We start from the raw sequence: 18,539 nt of genomic DNA on the forward strand, positions 1-18,539 counted from the left end.
AAGCCAGAGTGCACAAATTTATTTACAAAAAATTCAAATTACAATATAATACAGGAACTTTTTACACACAGAATATTAGAACAGTTTACTACCAGAAGGTAAAGAAAAATATTTTTTTGTTTTTTGTTTTTTTTTTTTAATAAACCACCTATTTATTTTCCTCTATTGTTATACAAAGTTGCAGAACATGCACATCTTTACAGGGTTTCTTTCTTTTAATATAATGTTTTGCTAAGTGCAAATACTAAGTTTCTCTCTCCACCTTTAAGGCAAGTAAAGTGGGACACTGCAATTAACCGTAAGAAGTACCTGTTATGGAATCAGCCTGGGCACAGCAACCTCCAAGTCGCCTTTTAAAGGACAAATGGTTTCAAGGATGGTGGGGTGGGTGGGAAAACAGGTGCAGGAGTTAGAGACCAGATCACGGATCGCTCTGGTGGTTGTGCAGAAATTTTGGTGTTTTTTTTTTTATTTTTTCTTTTTTTAAAATAAATCAACACAGATCCAAGTGCTACCAGCAACCACAACTCGAGGTCTCTCAGGTTGGAGGGGAGAAGCAGCGACGCGCTTTGGCTGCAGAGTAATTTTTGGTGAAATGGGTGTTTCCTCAGGAAGAGAAGCAGCATCGGGAGCCCAGCGTCGCCCCAGGACCGGGTGGAGGACTAAGCCCATCGCTCGGGGCTGCTGGGCACACTGCATCTCCCCATCACAGACTGAGCACCGATTTCTCTCCTCTTAGACAAAAAATAAGCTCACGGTTTTGCAGGGGACATGAGGACAGCGGTCCTCTCTCCCCCTACCTCTACCAGGCTCCTCCAGGACCGCGACCGCTGCACCACGGCAGCAGAAGACCCTCATGTCCCAAGCAGGACGGACCACAGACACGAACCTCTCCACGCCACCTCTGCCCAACGTTTCTCCATCCCTCTCGCTCCATCTCTCGCTTCCCTCCACCAAGGCTTAGTTCTTGACACTCGCGCATGTCAAGACACCAAAAAATGGGATTAGACCATCGGTTTTTTTGCTCGTGCTCCCAGCTACGTAGTGCTGTGCGACACGTCACGTTTCCTTTGTAGTTTGGGCCACCGGTTCAGCAGCTGAGCCCTGGCTGCCCGACCCCCCCTTTGCACAGGCAGGTACTGGGGGACAACCACGACCGCCCTGCCAGAGAAAGGCACGTGCTTTAGAAAGCCTCAAGGGCTCATCCAAGCCAGCGCTGGAGCCCAGAAAAATCTCAGCTATTAAAAAAAAAAACCAAGATTCCCTTTCCATAAAGGGAAGCCACCCATGCTGCTTCTGACCTGGGTCCATTTTCTCACCACCCGCTGACACTGTGAATCCAGCCCTCCCCAAATCCAACGGGACACCCTGCTCCTGGCTACCGCAGGAATCACTTGGTGCAAGGTAGGACTTACATGTGGCTAAACCCCAGCTGAGCAGCAAGCGATAAGCTCCTGCAGCCCCCAGACTACTTCCAGAAAGAAATAAAAATTAAAAAAGCAAACGATAGCAGCAAGGGAGTACCACTTGGTTATTAATGCTAGAGAGACCATGGCACTGAGGAACTGGAACACACGCATGTTCAACCCAGAGGGAATGCCCCAGAGGGGAGAAAGTGCTGACTCGGCTCCAAAAAGCATGGAAGTCCCCTCTGGGAGACCCTCGTGGGGACACCCGTCCCCAGATGCTGTCCTGGGCCACGCTGGAGGCTGCCTCCCTCCAGGAGCATCCCACTGCCAGCCCCGCGCCCATCACCCACGCACGCCCAAGGAGATGCTGTGCCGGGAGCAGTGAGCAAGGATTTTGGCAGAGGCAGGGAGTTTTACCTGACAAACAAACAAAACCGAAAGACACCTAGATGCTTAAATTCCGGGAGGATTAACGGGAGGGGAAATGCACCCAGCGGGTTCCCAGCAGGACAGAGCAGGATGTGGCCCAGAACAAACCACTCAGGGAATGACAGCACAACCGGGCTGCTAAAAGCTAGCCCAGTGTTTCTGGGAGGAGGGTTTTTTTTTTTCCATTCCAACCATTTTCTTTTCTAGAGGGGGCCTGTACCAGACAGTACAGCCAAGGGCTGTGGGGAAAGGGCTTTGTGCCAACGCTCCTCCCGCAGCCCAGCGACTACACCCTCCGCTTCTTACAAGGAAGTTTTGCTTTTCCTAAACCCTCGCTTCCTAAGCCCAGCAATACTCAACGTTTGCCTTTTAACACGCTTTTCCAAAGCCAATTAAACTGAAACACACATCTTCAGAAGTTATTAAGCGCCACAGAAGCTGCCAGCTTCCTGCAGCACAAGGCTATGGCTGCCCATTCGGTTGCAGGGGGTTCAGCTAAGGGGGCTCCCGGCTCACCGCCGCCTGCACGCACGACTACAGGGGTAGTTCCTAATTTTTCTGCCACAGCACACATCACACACCACTGTCTACACATCTAACTGGGTATTTGCCCAAGTAGTTTCTGCAACGAAGGGTGCAGCTTAGGCTCTGGGTGCTTCTACCAGCTGTTTGGGGACTGCTGCCAAAAGCAGGGGGAGATTGAGATGAGAACGGCAAAGCAAAGGCCACATTTTGGAAGCTAAGAGGCACCCACCTCTGGGGGAAAAAAACCTGAGCCCTTCAAAGGGGGCAAGTTCAGTTCAGCCAAAGATCAGGGTGCCCGAATCTTCTGCTACTTGCTAAAGCCCTGAGACAGAACGCAGCTCCGGGCTTCCTAGCAAGATCTCAGCAACGAGGTGGCTGCTACATCCCCTCACTCCACTTGGAGAGCGAGAAATGCTAAAAACACTAGATTGATTTGATTTTGAACAATTTATTTCTGCTGGGAGGTGCTAGCAGGTTACAGGGATGCTGGGGAACATGGGAAGCCCAGCCTCATGCCTCTCCGCAGGCAGAAGGCTAGGGCGGCCGACTCCGGTTATCTTGCTCCTGAAGGTCTTACTCAGAGGCCAAGTCTCTCTTCCCTTGCCCCAAGACTCATTTGACTCTGCGGCAGCTGCTCTGGCCGGCAGGAAGGTAGGACTTTTGGAAAGTCCCCAAGGAACGGCTGCATCCCTGCACTCCACAAAGCCTCACTTTCCCTCCCAATAGCTGCCTGAACAGGCTTTGTCAAATCAAAATACCTGGATGCCCAACATAGGGAGAGACCCCTTGGAAATGCAGCACCAAGCCCTGTTGGGTTGAAATGTTTGATCGCAAAGGTTCAGAGAAGCTCTAGAGAGGAGTGCAGCGCAGGTTACGCGCGAGTCACAGCAGGTCCCCTCGCAGCTGGCTAAACCGAGAGGGGCTGGAGCAGGACGGGGGGGTGACGTTACTGGGGTAGCTCTGCCCTGCAGTGACTCTCTGCCAAGTGCTGTAGGAACCAGGTCAGAACCGGTGTCGAGGCTGAGGGCCAAAGTGCATAGGCAAGTTGTGCTCCAGCTGAACATTGATCTGGGGAAAATCATAGTTCACCCTCATGTTAGGTAACGGGGGGACGTAGGGGGCAGGGATAGGGCCGATGTTGAGGGGGATGTTATTGTACATGGGACGGACAGGAGGGAGCGGGAAGGGAGGGTGCACAAAGGGATAAGGGGGCATCCGGGGTTGATGGAGGTTCTGAGGAACAGGTCTGGGGATGACTTCAATTCTCTGGATTTTCTCCATGGGCTTTTCCGCAGGAGGGCCAATCCGCTTGAAGCTGTTCTCTGCAGAGGGAAGAGAGAAAAGAACCCGGTCATCCCAACAAACAAAAACTCACCATGCTTGGTCCGTGGTCTTACATTTGCAATCGGCATCCTCCACCCTGAGCATGTTCCTTACAGCATCACTGCTTGCCCCTTCCGTGCTCCAGACACCATGGAGCACAGCACTAGCTTTCCAGGTTGGCTCCTTTCATCAATACCACACCACAAAGAGGGGGAAACACCTCCTTTCGCAGGGATGTGGGGCAGCTCCTTGTGCCCTCCTCCACAAAAAACAGAGGTTATGCTGCCCTTCAGCTACTTTGCCAAGTGGAGAAGAGACAGGTCTGTGCATCCATGACACCCGGCGCCAACCGAGAGCTGGACACAAGCCTCGTGCCTCCCCACGGTCCCAGCTGAAGCCTGCAGGCAACAGCACTTTAAAGCTAGACTGGTTCCCAGGAGGAACAGGGGGATGGCTTGCACTCCTCTCTGGAGCAAGATCTGGGTGATGCTTGGTGCAGCACAGCAATGCACGGAGAAGCCTGCAAGCAGTCAGGCCGTGGGAAGAATCCAGCGTAAATCCAGAGTCTTGTCAATAGCTGGGAACTTTGTGGTCTCCTGTTGTCCTCAGTCTGATCTTAAAGCACAGGTCCAGACTGTGACTTACCTCCGTTCTTCTTCCTTTGCTCCTCTTCAGCCTCTTTCTGAATCTCCTGGATTATCTTCTCATCATCTTCCTAGAAATCACAGGAGTATCAAGAGTCAGTGGGCTAATTCCTGCTGCAGCAACCTTCTGTTCTCTCAGTGCTGCTTTTCTTTTCAGCATGTGTTTGCATGGGAATAAAAAGGTAAATTTGGCTGAATTGTCCTCATTTGGAGTTGACCCAGGTTTAACCAAAAGCAAGGCTGCCATGGGGGACTGCAGCACAAGCAACTTGCACAGAGCCAAGCCTACTCTAAGGAGTATGATGAAGAGGCTTAGATCAGCTTTCCAGGGAGATCAGTGCTAAAATTCATTGACTTGATGGAAACCAGAGAACTGCAACCCAGCGACGCCCATCTGAAGAGTTACTGGAGAGCTGTTAATCTTTTAAATGGCAATAGTCTATTAAATATTTACATTATGCTAGCACTTCTAGAGTTTTTGGCCCAACAGCTGGAATTAACACAACTTAAATACTGGCTCTAGTAGCTAAACGGTGCTGTGACAAGGCCATTTAGATCTTATCTGTAACTCTGAGGAGGGCATAAATCGCAACATGTTTCTTTAATGTCTATCTAGAGGTTATAACAAGAATATTCAGACTCGCTGCTCAACAAGAACACAAGGACAAGCCAGAAATTGAAAGCATCCTTCTGTCTCTCATCACCTTCAGTTTTCTCAACCCAAAGGAGCAGCAGTGAGACCAAACAGCAGAGTGAAGCCTCAGGTGGCTGACTGCAGGTATCTAGAGAGACGGCATTTACGCCACCTTCTACTAGAGCAAGGGAGCACGATGGACAAAGTCCTGGAAGAGGACTATGCAACTCCTGAGCCAGGAGAGGCTGGCCTGGAGGGATGGTGGCCATGGGCACCAACAGCCCATAGGGTCCAGGCAGCTCTCAGGCTTTACACAAGGCCATGCCAGCGTTGGCATAAAACCAGTGAATCACCCCAATTCATGCTTCAGCATCAGCTGTCCACTCCCAAGCAAGGCTGTGAAAAATGAGCTTCTTCACTGCACAACAGCATGCAACAGCTATCAGGGTAATAAAGATCACACCAAACAACCCGAGAGACAACTCTCTTTTAGTGCCAGGCAGCAGATGCTTCTGCCGGCCATATGTGCAGCGATGGCAACAGAGGTCCTCCCGGTCTCTGCAGGGTTGCATCTGCTGCTGCTTCGTGTCCGTTGGGAAGAAAAAATACCTGGCACTTGCAGAAAACAAATGAGAATAGCTAAGCCTCCTCGACAGTGTTTGTAATCTTGGTGTAAAGTTATTAGGGAAGAAGGCCAAGAACAGGAGCTGTTGGATGACACACAACACCTGCATCAGGCATCAGCCACTCTAGGTCTACCTGCCTACGAAGAAGCATTTGGTTTGCTTCAGCAGTTCATCTGCAAGCACTAACGGTGGAGCCGGAGGGAAACCCCAAGCCCCACGTACCCCACGATGTGCAAGACTCAGCTTCATTTTATTCATCCTAATTTCAGTACTGCCAAACCCCATAAATTTCTTCCTGAACACTCTTAATGTGGAAAATATCCTCTATTTTGAAGAGTGCTCTGGGACCAAATTCGAAATATGCTCCATGTGTGCAGCTACGTTGAAATTATTTTAAGTCTAGCCAGCTTCCCAGTTCCAATCTCATGGTCCTGCACATGTCTAGCAGCAACGCCTGGAGGCTTGCTAAGATGTCCCCTCCTCCCGCCACCAGATAAGGTTTCCCTGGGAGACTGAAGTTATCTTAATCAGCAGAAAGCAATCAAACTCAATACTTCCCTCCCTTTTATTATTCTGTGAGTCAATGGTTAAAATTAAGACTTTCTAGGACATGCTTTTTTTTTTTTCCAAACAGGCTGATTCCATGGACAGTTAATTACAGCCTATCTATCTCCATAAAAACTGCTGAAGAATGGCTCTTCTGAACCTATACAGAACTTCTAATTACCCCCCAAGTATCAGATTGCAATGTTCCCTGCCTGGAAAACAACCTGGGCATGATCCGCAACAGGCAACCAAACATCCTCCGCTCCTTTGCTGCCCCAGTAGCACTCTCAAAGGGTGGCCTCTAAGCTTCAAGATTTCAGTATTTTTCTTCTCAGACTATTTTTTGCAATCCTGTTGAAAACAGAGATAGCCACCTCTCCCATCTTACTGCCACTTGCTGGTAAAGATGCACCTGAAAGGTTTTTAGTTATATGACAAGTAAGAAATGTATTTTAAGCTCAACTGAACAAGAATACCCCTATCTCCTTCCCTCACACAAAGGCATAAAGCCTCACCTTAAAGCCTAGAAACATGCAGAGGTCCCTTCTAACTTAAAAAAAACCCTTTTACTTTAGTCTAAGTCTGGGACTAACCCTTTGAAACAGTGTTTTCCAGGGACACCACCATCCTGCCACCACCACCCGTGATGCTGCAGCTCCTGCAAACCCTGCTGTTGATACTGGTCAGTCCTGCAGAAGGCTGGGGAATCGGGACACATCAACAACGCAACTTTACAAGATCCTCCTGCAGCAAGGGCTACTCCACCCTCCCAGTTTAAACTGCAGCTGACCTCCACACTAATGAGGGATCGACAAAGCCATCTGCCCCTGGGGTTGGCAAGCCAGCTGCACGCACACCCAAGGTGATGCTGGCTTCAATTACTGCAGCTCCCAGAGCACCAGGGAAACACATAACAGCAAACCCCATCTGCCAGATCTCCGAAATGACGTCAACCTCGCAGGGACAACATAAAACACATCACCTCAAACGCAGTAGCCAGAAATCCCTACTCAACTCCATCCCCTCTTGGTCTTCAAGAGGAGGCACACCTTGCAACACACCCTGGATGCAAAAAAACTGCCAAGAACAGACCTGGATCAGGATGATGAATTCCTGACACTGCAAATCACAGCAGAGGCATAACAAACTACATCTCCAAGAACAGAAGTTTTCAGCTTTGTTGCTTCTCTGCTGATAAAAGTGTATTCTCACGTTGGAAGGTCAAGCAGTATTTATACTTAACCCCAAATACCAAGCCTTGGCTTAGAATTCTCTTGCATTAGTATTTCTGAAAAACTGGTATCCACTAATAAAGGAAGAACAAAAATACACTGTACTTCCTACTTAAGAAGCTGACATTAAATTTGGCAAGTGATGAATACACAGCACAGTTCAATACCTGCAGTATTCAGGAAAGATCCACATCCCAGCTGGAACAAAGAAAATTGATGATATGTGCATAGTAAGACAATTTTAGGATATTCGTGAAGGAAAGCTGATGCCACAAGTTCTGGCTATTACATATTGTACTGGGACAGGTCAGAATTAAAAAACAAGTCTCAGTCCTGCAAACATTCACCATGTACAACAGTAATTTTTGCAAAACACCGCAAATTCTTTGAGAAGCAAAGGCTGGTTTTTTGATTCCACAGTTAATTGGAGAGAGGTGACAGATTCATCTGGGGTAAAGCATCCACACCAAAAATTAAGTTTTCATTAGCGCACTTATGGCTGGCTGTTGTGGTAAGAAACCATTTAATGTCACATGGGGTGGAGGTTGCAGTACAATTTCAAAAGCCTCTTGTGTCCATTTTCCTGAGCGGGTTCAAGTCCCTTAATAAAGGATTAGATTATAATTTTAATAGCCTGTTCACAGGCTGTGTGGATTGAAAGGACTTATCTTGTCAAGTTAACAGTCATCCTCCTGTCAGCTGCCTTGCCTACAGCAAAAAAAAAAAAAAAGAAGAAAGAAAAAAGGCAAAAAAAGCAAAAAAGCAACCCCCCCAACCCCTGGGGGGGTCTCAGCACTGGCCAGCCCACATGATTTTTGAGCAAGGGTGTAACTTGGCTCTCCTCCTGAGAGAGAAAATGCAGTGCAATGCTATAGCACAGCCCTTCCTCAGGCTCCGTTGCATCACGGGAGAAGGGAGGTGGCCAAGAGAAAAATGCAAAGGATCTATGAGATGTATTCACCCTTCTTATCTGCAAACACTGCAGAAAGCAAACGCTGTTATTAATAGCAGCTGTATTTTTAAGCGGCAAAACGGGACCAAGCTTCGCCCCAAACCCAACAGCAGGATGCTCTTTGCAGGAACCATCCCCAGTCCCGTAGCCAAAAAAAGCGTTTGTCCCCGGCCAGTCTGAGAGCCTGCCCTTGCGATCCCCGACCTGCGAAAGGATCTCGGCACGGAGGAGGCTTTTCCTTTCAGCCCTCTCCCACTGAATCCAGGGAACGTGGCGAGCACGGAGCCAATCGCAGCAGAAAGGATGGCTCGGGTCTGTGGATGGATTAACTAAAGAGCTGGGTTGGGTTGCTAAGTGAGGCACCTTTTTGGGGCAAGGAGGCCCGTTTCAACAACGCTGGTCCTGAGAAGCTGCGTCCAGCATCCACGCAGGGCCCTGCACACGCACAGAAAGAGCCACCGGAGCAACAAACAGCCCATCGGGAACATGAAAACACAGCAGCAAAGGAGATAAAAGCTCCACCAGTCACACAGAGACAACCTCTCCCCAAATAAATCCTCCTCTGCCCAGAACAAAAGTGCCAATCCTGGAGCTTTTGAAAGCTGTTTTTATCTACTGTGCTTCTTGTTATCTTTAATTATTAAGTGTCACGGGAAAGCGGCTGCCCGCCTCCTGAAAGAGGGAAAACAAGAGACCTGGTAACTATTTCTGGGCTGTGCAATCCCTCCCCTGTCTTTAGAAAGTGCCTTCACCACCATCGCCTCCCCCTTTCTGGCTTTTTACTGCTTTCTTTTTCCACGTACGTGTGGCCGCAGCCGTTACTAATAAACTTGAAATGATTTTTCACGACGGAGGCTTCCAAAGGACTAAGGGGTTTTGTTTCAAATCATTCCCAGATCAGCTGCGGAGAGCCTGAGCAAGAACAGGCATCGGCTGTCTCCAGCGTGTTCCTCCATGCAGCAGGAAGCAGGGGATAAAAGCAGGCTGTGTTCTAACTGGAACGGGGCATCCGCAGCGCTGCAGGAAAAGGGGGGCCAGGATGGGGACGAAGCACACGCTGGCGTTTCAGAAATGCAGAGTTATTTTAGCAATAGGCAATCCATATTGATGGCTTTCTGGATTAACTGCGTGCTTATGATTAAGGCATTTTATAGCATGTCTAAAAAAAATAATAAAAACACCACACCCTCAGTTTAGGGGTGCTTCTCCCCCTCCAAATCCTAAAGGCAGTGCTGTGTAGTTCATGCATTTCCTTAATGCATTTGAAGTTTTACACAGTCTTCGCTCAACATCTTCTTTTTATAAGGCTAGAAGGAGGGATAACTGCAAACACCTTATAATGATTAGTCTTCTGCTTTGAACTTTAATGATGGGCCTTTGGGAGTGTTTTAAGAGTTTACTGAAAACATCTTAAACTTTAAAGCCAAAAAAGCCGCTATGCAGTATTATTGATAGTCCAAAGATGAGTATTAAATTATAATACATATGAGATGTAAAAATAATACGTACGAGAGCAGAACCTGGTTTACCAAAACAGTCAGAATGCATTAGTCACATTGCATCACGGGATTTGTCCAAACCGGCTAAAATGCACGCAGCAGCCTCAGGTTTGCTACAGATATTTAGAAAACAGGGAAAAACCAGCCCCTGAGTCCCAGAGCCTGCTGTTTGCAGAGCCAATTCTCACTGCTCCGTCCCGAGCTTTGTCTCTGGCAATATTGCATCAGCCCCTCCTGCAGCCAGCAACGTCTCAGCGAGCCGAGCCAAAGCTAGCACGGGCTGCAGAATAGGCACACGAGGGCTTTTGGCCAAGCGGCTTACTGAGAAGAGCTCCTGGCACGTGTTCATATCCTACAGGGGTGCAGGGCACCGATTAGCTCTAGAAGAAATGCAGCGATTAAGCGATTACCGCCTGCTACCCTGGAAGCTGCTGACCACAGCCCGATTGCAGCTTGTCTCTGAGCCAGCAAATATTGCATCAATACTTTTAAATTAGACTCCAGTCTGATTACAGCACAGGGACAAGATTTTAGCCAACCTTTTATTATGGGAAATTTTGAAGTGTCTGCTTTACTCTCTCAAGATCATTTGAGACAAAGACTAACAGATGCTGCAGTTCCTAGAGGACTGTCTTTAATTTGTTTTTAACCCAAGCTAATGACTAGGTTTACTTATACTTTTGCAAGAATCATTTCAGACTCAGAAAACGTTAAACATTTGGAAAAGAACAAAGGTTCCCTACTTTAAACAAACCTGAATTTTGCTGTAAATAATGGGGAGTTAGACCCAAACCAGATCCTTCACAAAGGATTATCCAGATCTGACAGAAAGCTGAAGTCTACATCCGTGAAATGCAAATGGACAAGACCATGGTACTGTGACTATGCCACCGGTTTGCTGTGAAAATGGTTTTAAGTTAAGGCTGTACATGAATATATCGGAAATCAGAACAAAAACATCCTGTCACCCTCTGGAAGCCAGGCTTTGGTGCCACACGTGCGCCCTCCCCATTTTGCAGCAGAGCCTAATCCAGGGAGAGGAGCAGCAGCTCCTAAGCGATGGGCTGCAAATTCCACAGGTGATGAGACAACCCGGTCTTGTCTTCTCTGTACTTGCATGCACAGCATGGCTGCAAACATGTGCGAGCCCGTAACAGATACTCTCTTCCTATACGCACAGTATCAGCTGTCTATTTACTTCAACAGAATAGAAGACATTGAGCCAAAAGAGGAAACAGAGGAGTTGAGAAAGGCACAAGAAGATGCCAAAGCAGCTGCCAGCAGAGCAGGGATGGGGTAATCCCTTGGATGGACAGCATCCCTGACAAACGACAAGACACTACAGATACAATAGCCTTTTGCTCTTTCATATCCCCATGTCAAGATTCCAATTCATTCCCCCTCTTCACACCTACCATGTTAACTCCTGTTTACGTGTCCCACACGAGAGTGTAGATCTCCCAGTAGGGACTGCGTTAATGTCACTAAGCCCCTTACGAAGGGGGACAACGCACACAGGCATCCGTCACCTCAGCCTTAGAAGCCAAAAGTTGAGTTTCATGTTATTCTTTGCACTGCAGCAAGGACAGTCACCCAGCTTTACCTCCCCAGCACACTAGGGCTCCATCACCCCAAAAAGAAAAGGAAAAAAAAAACCAACCCGACCCAGAGCAGGCAGTGCCAGCTCTTTGCTGACGGTGGGAAATTTTTCTTTGCCACAACATTGGTTAATTAGAGAGCTGGAAAGGGCCTGATGACAGTGCCCTCTTTGTGCTTCTTATTTATTTATTTATTTTAAAGTACAGTACGAGCTTTTTGAGAGGCCTCATGTTTTCTCTGGCTCTGAACAAATGCCATCACCCAGCACAATCAGCAGCCTGATGGGAACAAAGGATGTCAGCGCTGCTGAACCCTGAATCGCATCCTGGTAGATGGGGAAGAGTGGGACAGGAATCCGAGAAGCACATAACCAGGTGTTGGAAACGCTACAGGGGTGCCTAGAAGGAGTTGTCCGTGTTCAGTTTAAACACCTTGCATTGATAGGATAACACAGGGAATAAAGGCAGGCAAGCAGAAGACTAGGAAGTTTACACTGGTTGGGACACTGCTGGGAGATCCCCAAGTGCCCGCAGGTAGGAGGGAAAGATTTAGAGTGGCTTTTCCTTGGCTCTGTGCAAGCACAGAATTGTGCACATCCCCTGCAGGAAGGGGGCCAGCAGCAGTCTGGCAAGCTGCAGCAGCCCAAGACAAAGAAGCGTTGGGACAAACGAAGCTCAGACATGCCCTGGGAAGGCAGATCCACATTGACGTTTGCTCTACTGCTTTGCTGAAATCGGGAAATTCAACTCCTGCTCCTTCCTACGCTCCTTCCAGATTTCTGGTATTGAAGACTTCTATTTACAGAGATGCTGCACTAAGTTTTCCCATGCTTGCCACAGCTACAAGCTGTATTAAGTTACTACAGCTTGCCTTACAGCTCAGTCCATGCTTCAGTTCTCCCTTTGCAGCTGTTGACAACAGCCGTGAGAACAGACCCAACTATAACTCGGGTCTGTTGGCTTGCAGGCAGTTTTCTCGGTGGGTCCATCTCTGTGAAGGGACTCGTCGAGCCAGCAATCAGCTGATCTGGGCACCAAAAAGATGCAACTCCCCTTGCCTCCAGATGCAAAGCCATACCAAACAGCATCTCAGCTGCAAAACTAGGAACGAGTCCCAGTAATCCCAACGCCGGCTACTGTGCCTGGTGCCAGCACACGCTCCCCACCAGCTCCTTCCACAAGCCCCGCTCCCCAGAACAACGCTCAGAGCACTTCCAGCCAAAGCCCTCGTCTAACAGGAGCTGTTTTTCCCTAAAGCAACACCAGTTCCTTCCAAGTTGCGGTCAGATGTGACTCTGTGCTGATGTAGGCTTCCAGTGTGTTTTTTAGCTGCCTTGGGAAAGGAAAAAAAGTTGTGCTGCCTAAAAACGGCTGTTTTCCTCTGGTGGAAGGCATGTATTTCAATGCGCTGGCATCGAATGGTAATTGAAATCAGGGTGCAAATCATTCACAAAAGTCCTAAGTTACTTACTGTGGGATCTGTCCAGAGAGAGCACTTTGCACAGTCCTGGCAGGGAGCCCCGGGCGACCGGGGGTGTTGGCAGAAGTGGTCGTACCCGTTAATGGCAGCCCGGCAGAGGTAGCACATCTGAGCACCGCAACGGCAGGACATGCGGTTGCAACCCTCCGATTTAATTAGGCCAGTCCCACACTTGTGGCATTTTCTAATTCGGGCGGCTGTCATTTTCTCTTCTCTGCAACACAAGGGGAGGGACAAGAATTAGAGAAGGGGTGTTTGCAGTCACCAGCCTGCGGTAAAATTACTGTTACGCTATCCCAGCGATGCTTTAACCCCGCTTTCCCCAGTGCGCCTCTCCCCCTCCTACGCCATCCCCACGGTCCACCGCTGTTCCAGGGAGGTCTGGGCTCAGCTCCACTTGGAGCCAAACCATGACAACTCAAGAACAAATTAAGTGAAAGAAAGTCAATCACTGGCTGCATGCTGCAGACCCGATCCTGGTTTCCATGTGAGCCAAAACGCCGCAGCGGCAGGCTCTGGCTTGGGAAGAATTTAAGCCGTAAGTCAAAGGGCCAAAGGGCACGTGGATGCTTGACTTGGCTGCGGAGAAATACAGCCTGGGAGATAAAGTTCAGGAAAAGCAAACCCTTGGCTGTCATCTGCTAGCAAGTTTTATGTTTGCCTGTTGCTCTGGCTACAAAGTTGCCACGACCGTATTTTTTACTTTTTTTTTTTCAAACCCTGGCTGCTACACTCCAGATTTATTTGGTTTTTGTTAAATTTAAATCAGTAACTGAAAAATAATCACATCTTTCCCCACAGAGACTGGGTTTTCCCCCTTCTCTTAAGATTCCCTACATACATTTTCCAGAGGTTATTGCTTTAGGTTCAAGAGATGGGATTTACTCTAATGGAGCACTAATGGGAATCCAGGACAAAGCACAGTCCCTGTCCCCAAGAGACATCCTGGCAGCGACACGCGCTCCAGTGCAAAGGCTCAGCTAGCGGCAATGCTATTTTGGCACCGAAATGAAGGAAAGCCTCGGTCATTTAATTAAAAGACTTAAGACTATAAGTTGTCGTCCTAAGGGCCAATTTTCTGACCGCTGGAGATCACATTACAATTTAATTCACAACCTAGAAGTGAAATCTGATGACAGAAGAGTAAAGAGACTGTTTTCATTGAGGGAAGCACAGTTCTCTGGCTGTGCTGACCTGACAGTGGGGAATAATCTTCCTTAGCCAGGCATCTCCACCCAACTACTTAAGCAGACCTGCAAAGTCAACATATGTTTGGGAGATGACAGGAAGGCATTTTTCAGGAGGATTGCAGCAGCAAACCAGGCTACAGCACAGCCCCACAAACCACTCCGTCAGCACAACCGGAGGAGCAGGGAACGGCGAGGTGGGAACTTCAGCTGCCTTGCAGCTACCCAAAGCTCCCACGCAGTTATACCTGGCATGACCTGCACCCAGGCATTTGGAGATACACTAAGAATAGAGATGAAAAAAAACCAACTTGAGCCTGACTTTCCTCTGAGCTGCAGCTGCTCTTCCCTCTGCTACTCGACAGGATGCTGCTGATGCAGATTTTTTTTTGGAAACTTTGAGCAAGGCAGGAAGTTTGGCCTGAACTCCAGCTGTGCTTCCCTTTCCTTACGCAGTGCTTCAAAAGGAAGCTTTTATTGTATCAGGCAGTTAGACTCATTTATCCACAGCGACGTTCTGCTAAAGGTTTTGAAACTGGTATTTTTTTTCCTTATTAGGGACATGGCAACTCATTCCTCCCCCCTCTCACCACTCTTTCCTATCCTACAGGGAAAGGAGTGGCAGAGAAAAAAGTCGTATCAAACTTGTAAAGATTTTGTTCTGAATTAGGGACTGCAGGATGAGCAAGCAACAGTCATTCAGCTTCCCAGTGGTGGAGCTTTCCAACCTCTGCTCATGCCAGACAGACTCTAAATCAGAGAGGGAAGGATTGGGCAATGTGGGCAAGTCCCATTTGACTGCACCAGACATGCAGCTCCACAGATGAGCCCTCCTTCATTTCCTAAAGGCAGAGGATTTTGTCATTTACTGTAGCAACGAAAGAGATCAAACTTAAAAAGATTTTAGAGAAACACTCAGGATTTACACCTGAGTATTTAAAAATGCGACTCCATTCTGTAACAATTCCTACAAACCAGTTAGAGACATTCTTCTGTAAGAGAAGACATCCCCTCCCACGAAGCCAGAAAGCAGTAGCTGAGCAAACTGCCATCGTCTCCAGTCTAGACTTTCAAAGGGTAATAATGACTTACTGTGACTCAATACACTTCTTCCCTCTGTGCCACACCTCCCTTCTCCCCCCCAAGCAACACTGATGGGGGTTTCTCACCTCTGAGAAGGGCCAGGTGCCAGCCTGCGAGACACCGGGCTAGCCAGAGGAACAGGCTGGTCTGGTGACAACTCTCCCACGTTCTCCAATTACCAGCTGGATGTGCTGCCAAGTGTCTTGCACAGAAAGAAATCCCATCCTGGGAGGCTTCTGACCCCTCCGCTTTGACAGCTCTAGGACCTCCCTGATGGAAGGTAGTGACATCCAGCAGAACTTTAGGGCCTCTGCTAGTCACAGGGACAGAGGGGTTTCTCATCCCCTCCACATCAGAGTGCATCGCCTAGTGTATTGCTATTACGAGTTCATCCACCTCCCCATTTTTGCCTGGTTGTGGAGTTTACTTACATGGACGTCCTGTATCTGATGTCATCCTTCTCAGCCAGCTGCTCGCAGGTGAGGTTCATGTGCTCCTTCCACAGCCCCTGGCATTTCCGACACGTTTCCTGAGGAGGATAACAACAATTAAAGGAAGAGAAGACCCAGCACACCATTAACAGCATTAGGAATTGGAAGAATTCCCATCTCTTTGCCCACCACGCTGCGGGTTCTCAGTTGAGGATGGGGCTGGCGGTATGGTATAGAGGTCTGCAGGTCTGTCCTCCACCAGAGACTAGAGTAAGTCCATCAAATAACGGGAGCCACGGGTTTTTCCGAGGCACAAGAACCCAGGTACAAAATGAGTCCATAAATCCTAGTTCACCTAAAACTCATGGAACAGCTGCCAGGTCCACCAGTTACTTCCCAGAGGAGACTGCAGAGATGAAAACGTGGTGCTAAAGGACATCAAGTTCATCTGTTTCCTGACCAAAATCCTTCACCTTGGTATAAAGGGCTTCTAGTTCAGCAGGCAACAGAAACCTTGCAGCTGCCTCAAAAACTCTGCTTCACCGTACATACAGAAAAATCCATATTATGCTTTGTAAAACCTCACAAAATAAAGTTAAAGCAGTCTACGTGAGTAAACAGCTTAAAAAGGCAGGATGTGGACAAATGTCCATAAAGCAGAGGTGGAATATGAACAAACATTTATGAATTTAACCAGAATAGCTGAAATAAACTTAGAGCAAGTGACTGAACTCTCCTGTTCTTGTAAACTTTTTAGCAACAAGGCTCTAATCTGGGACTGGTAAAGCTCCATGGAGCGGGAGGGCTGTGGAGGCACTACTGGCAAGGGAACTTGGACTAACACTGGGGATAGAGTTGATTTTTTTTTGGTTGGCTAGCCAAAGAAAACATAATTTTGTTTTGGGTCAAACAAGAGATTTTCCTTTAATTTGAGGAAGATTAAAAAACATCCAGATCAAACTTGGAAAAAGTACACGTTTCACGATCCAACTGTTTCATCTTCAGGATGGCTGGGGCTCAAGCTTTTTAAATCCAACTTTCTCCCCCTGGCAGGAAAACCCATTCGGCTGTGAAGCATCCTCTTCCCCTCCACACCAAAGAAGGTCCCAGAAGAGCTTTGCCCAGTTCTGGTCCCACTATTAGCAAAAGACGATGACTGCAGAGACAGATCTTAATTGATTGCATTACCTTCATCTCATTTTAATGAAGAAATTGGACCTTTACGCCAGATACGATAGAAGTAACTGCTTAAAGAGACACGTAGGCAGCAACACTCTTTTGATCGCGAATCAGACAAACAGGATGAAGACTAAAGCTTCTAAGGAAGCCACCCCTCGGAGGGGAGTGCAAAATGTTGACTTGTGTGTATTTGCGCTCACTGGGAGATGTGTAAGAGCTTGTGCTTTCATCTGGAGAATTAAAGGCTCCTCATCCTGGCTGGTAAGCCGGACATGTTTGCAGACTGCAGGGTAAGGGCTGTAGTAAGAGGAGAGCCAAGCGTGTGACTCTGTCCCAAAAGCTCAGCAGAGGATTTTGTGATCACTCTCCTTGCAAATGCACCCTTTGGCAGGCAGGCAGTAGTTTCAAGGGGCAGTAAATGCCTCGGTTCTATTGATCCTGATGAATCATTCATCATACCGTGTGCTTTCCTGCTAAAGCTGTTAAAACAGGCACCATTTTGTGTGCATTTGTTGGCAGGCCACGTCTGGCTGTTATCGGCACGGGAGGATCAGACTTGGACCCACCTTCCCCTTTTATTCTCGACACCCGGCCACATGCCATTCCAAGATCAAAAGTGCCGTAGGTTTTGTTTTTTTACATACATCAAGGGTTAAAACCAGTCTTTGGAGCCCTGCTACACAGAACCACTTTCACACGCCAGCAACAAAGATTTAACAGCTTTTTGCCAGAAGGGTTGGCACAATTTCCAGCCAGGAGCCTACTATTCCCAATTACTTAACTCCAGGAGCCTCCTTCGCTGCCGAATTAGAAACGCTGCCCTTCTGAAGCAGATGGTGCCGCTTATACTTTTGTACCAAGTCACTCCCTTTGCCTTTTGCTACTGCCACCATCCTTGCTTTGCACGCTGCAGCTATTTAAAAAACAATGCTCTCCCTTAAGCCGAGGCTGCTGTTATTTGCCAAACAGTTGTCTCCTACGCTCAGGAAACGGGATTTCTGTGCAGGCGAGAAAAGGGAAAAAGGCATGGCAATGCAGATTCCCAAACGCGCTGGGATGGCATGAGATAGGAAGTATCCGGTTCTCTGCATTACTGTGACCGCTGCACAACGAGTGCCGTCGCAGCTGTGCGCATTTCTGGGATCCCTCCCAAGACGCGTTGGCCACGAGGATCTGCAAACCCAGGGGCAGCTCTGCCTGCCTGTTCCAATGCACCCCCACGAAGGAGATGTCCCCGCGGCTTCCCAACTTCGAGCATCACCTGGTGCTGCCTCTGACCGAGCCACGTCCTCTCCAGAACAGAAGGAGGGCAAAAATGGACAATACACGTGCCATTAGCAGAACTCAACGCGACTTCTCCCCTTGTTCTACCCCAGACAATGGCACATTGTTGGCAGTTACAGGGACCCGTGCTGGACCCCTTTGCACAAAAAGGGGGAGAAAGCCCACAGTTGAGACAAAGGCAACGGCTCCAGTGCCATAACTGAGGTCACAGCTCTCGCCCGAGAAAAGAAAGGTGACTTTTTAAAATTTTTACTCTTAGTCAAATTCAACCCGCGCGGCTGATGAGAGTTTTGCACTTCTCACGTGATGACAATTCTGATCTCTACATTTTCCACAGGGGGTTCTTTTATTTTAGAAACAGCTTTTTGTTTGATAAAGAAACATACTCTGCCATTACCATGTTAATTAACCTAAACACACAGTAGGATAGCTGATTTTTTGCAATCAGCCTAGATTATTTCTATTGTAAGAGCAGCAC

The 18,539-nt window shown here is 48.2% G+C and overlaps 1 protein-coding gene across 6 annotated transcripts in view; it reads right to left on the reverse strand.

The window, feature by feature from the left end:
- Positions 1-2,019: 2,019 nt before the first annotated feature.
- The window catches only part of RNF216 (ring finger protein 216), an 81,210-nt gene continuing 64,690 nt past the window's right edge, over positions 2,020-18,539 (reverse strand). For 5 of the 6 annotated variants that reach the window (XM_010570323.1, XM_010570327.1, XM_010570326.1 and 2 more), the window contains 4 exons: positions 15,599-15,696; positions 12,889-13,111; positions 4,332-4,401; positions 2,020-3,685 (listed from right to left, as the gene is read on the reverse strand). In XM_010570323.1, the coding sequence (XP_010568625.1) occupies positions 3,366-3,685; positions 4,332-4,401; positions 12,889-13,111; positions 15,599-15,696 (711 nt within the window). In that variant the 3' untranslated portion in view covers positions 2,020-3,365. Of the gene's footprint in view, positions 3,686-4,331; positions 4,402-12,888; positions 13,112-14,757; positions 14,835-15,253; positions 15,438-15,598; positions 15,697-18,539 lie in introns of those variants that run through there. The other variant, XM_010570329.1, reaches the window with a different exon arrangement.

Source organism: Haliaeetus leucocephalus, unplaced genomic scaffold (genome assembly GCF_000737465.1).
Source record: "Haliaeetus leucocephalus isolate CR32 unplaced genomic scaffold, Haliaeetus_leucocephalus-4.0 Scaffold295, whole genome shotgun sequence".
Classification (NCBI taxonomy): Eukaryota; Metazoa; Chordata; class Aves; order Accipitriformes; family Accipitridae; genus Haliaeetus; species Haliaeetus leucocephalus.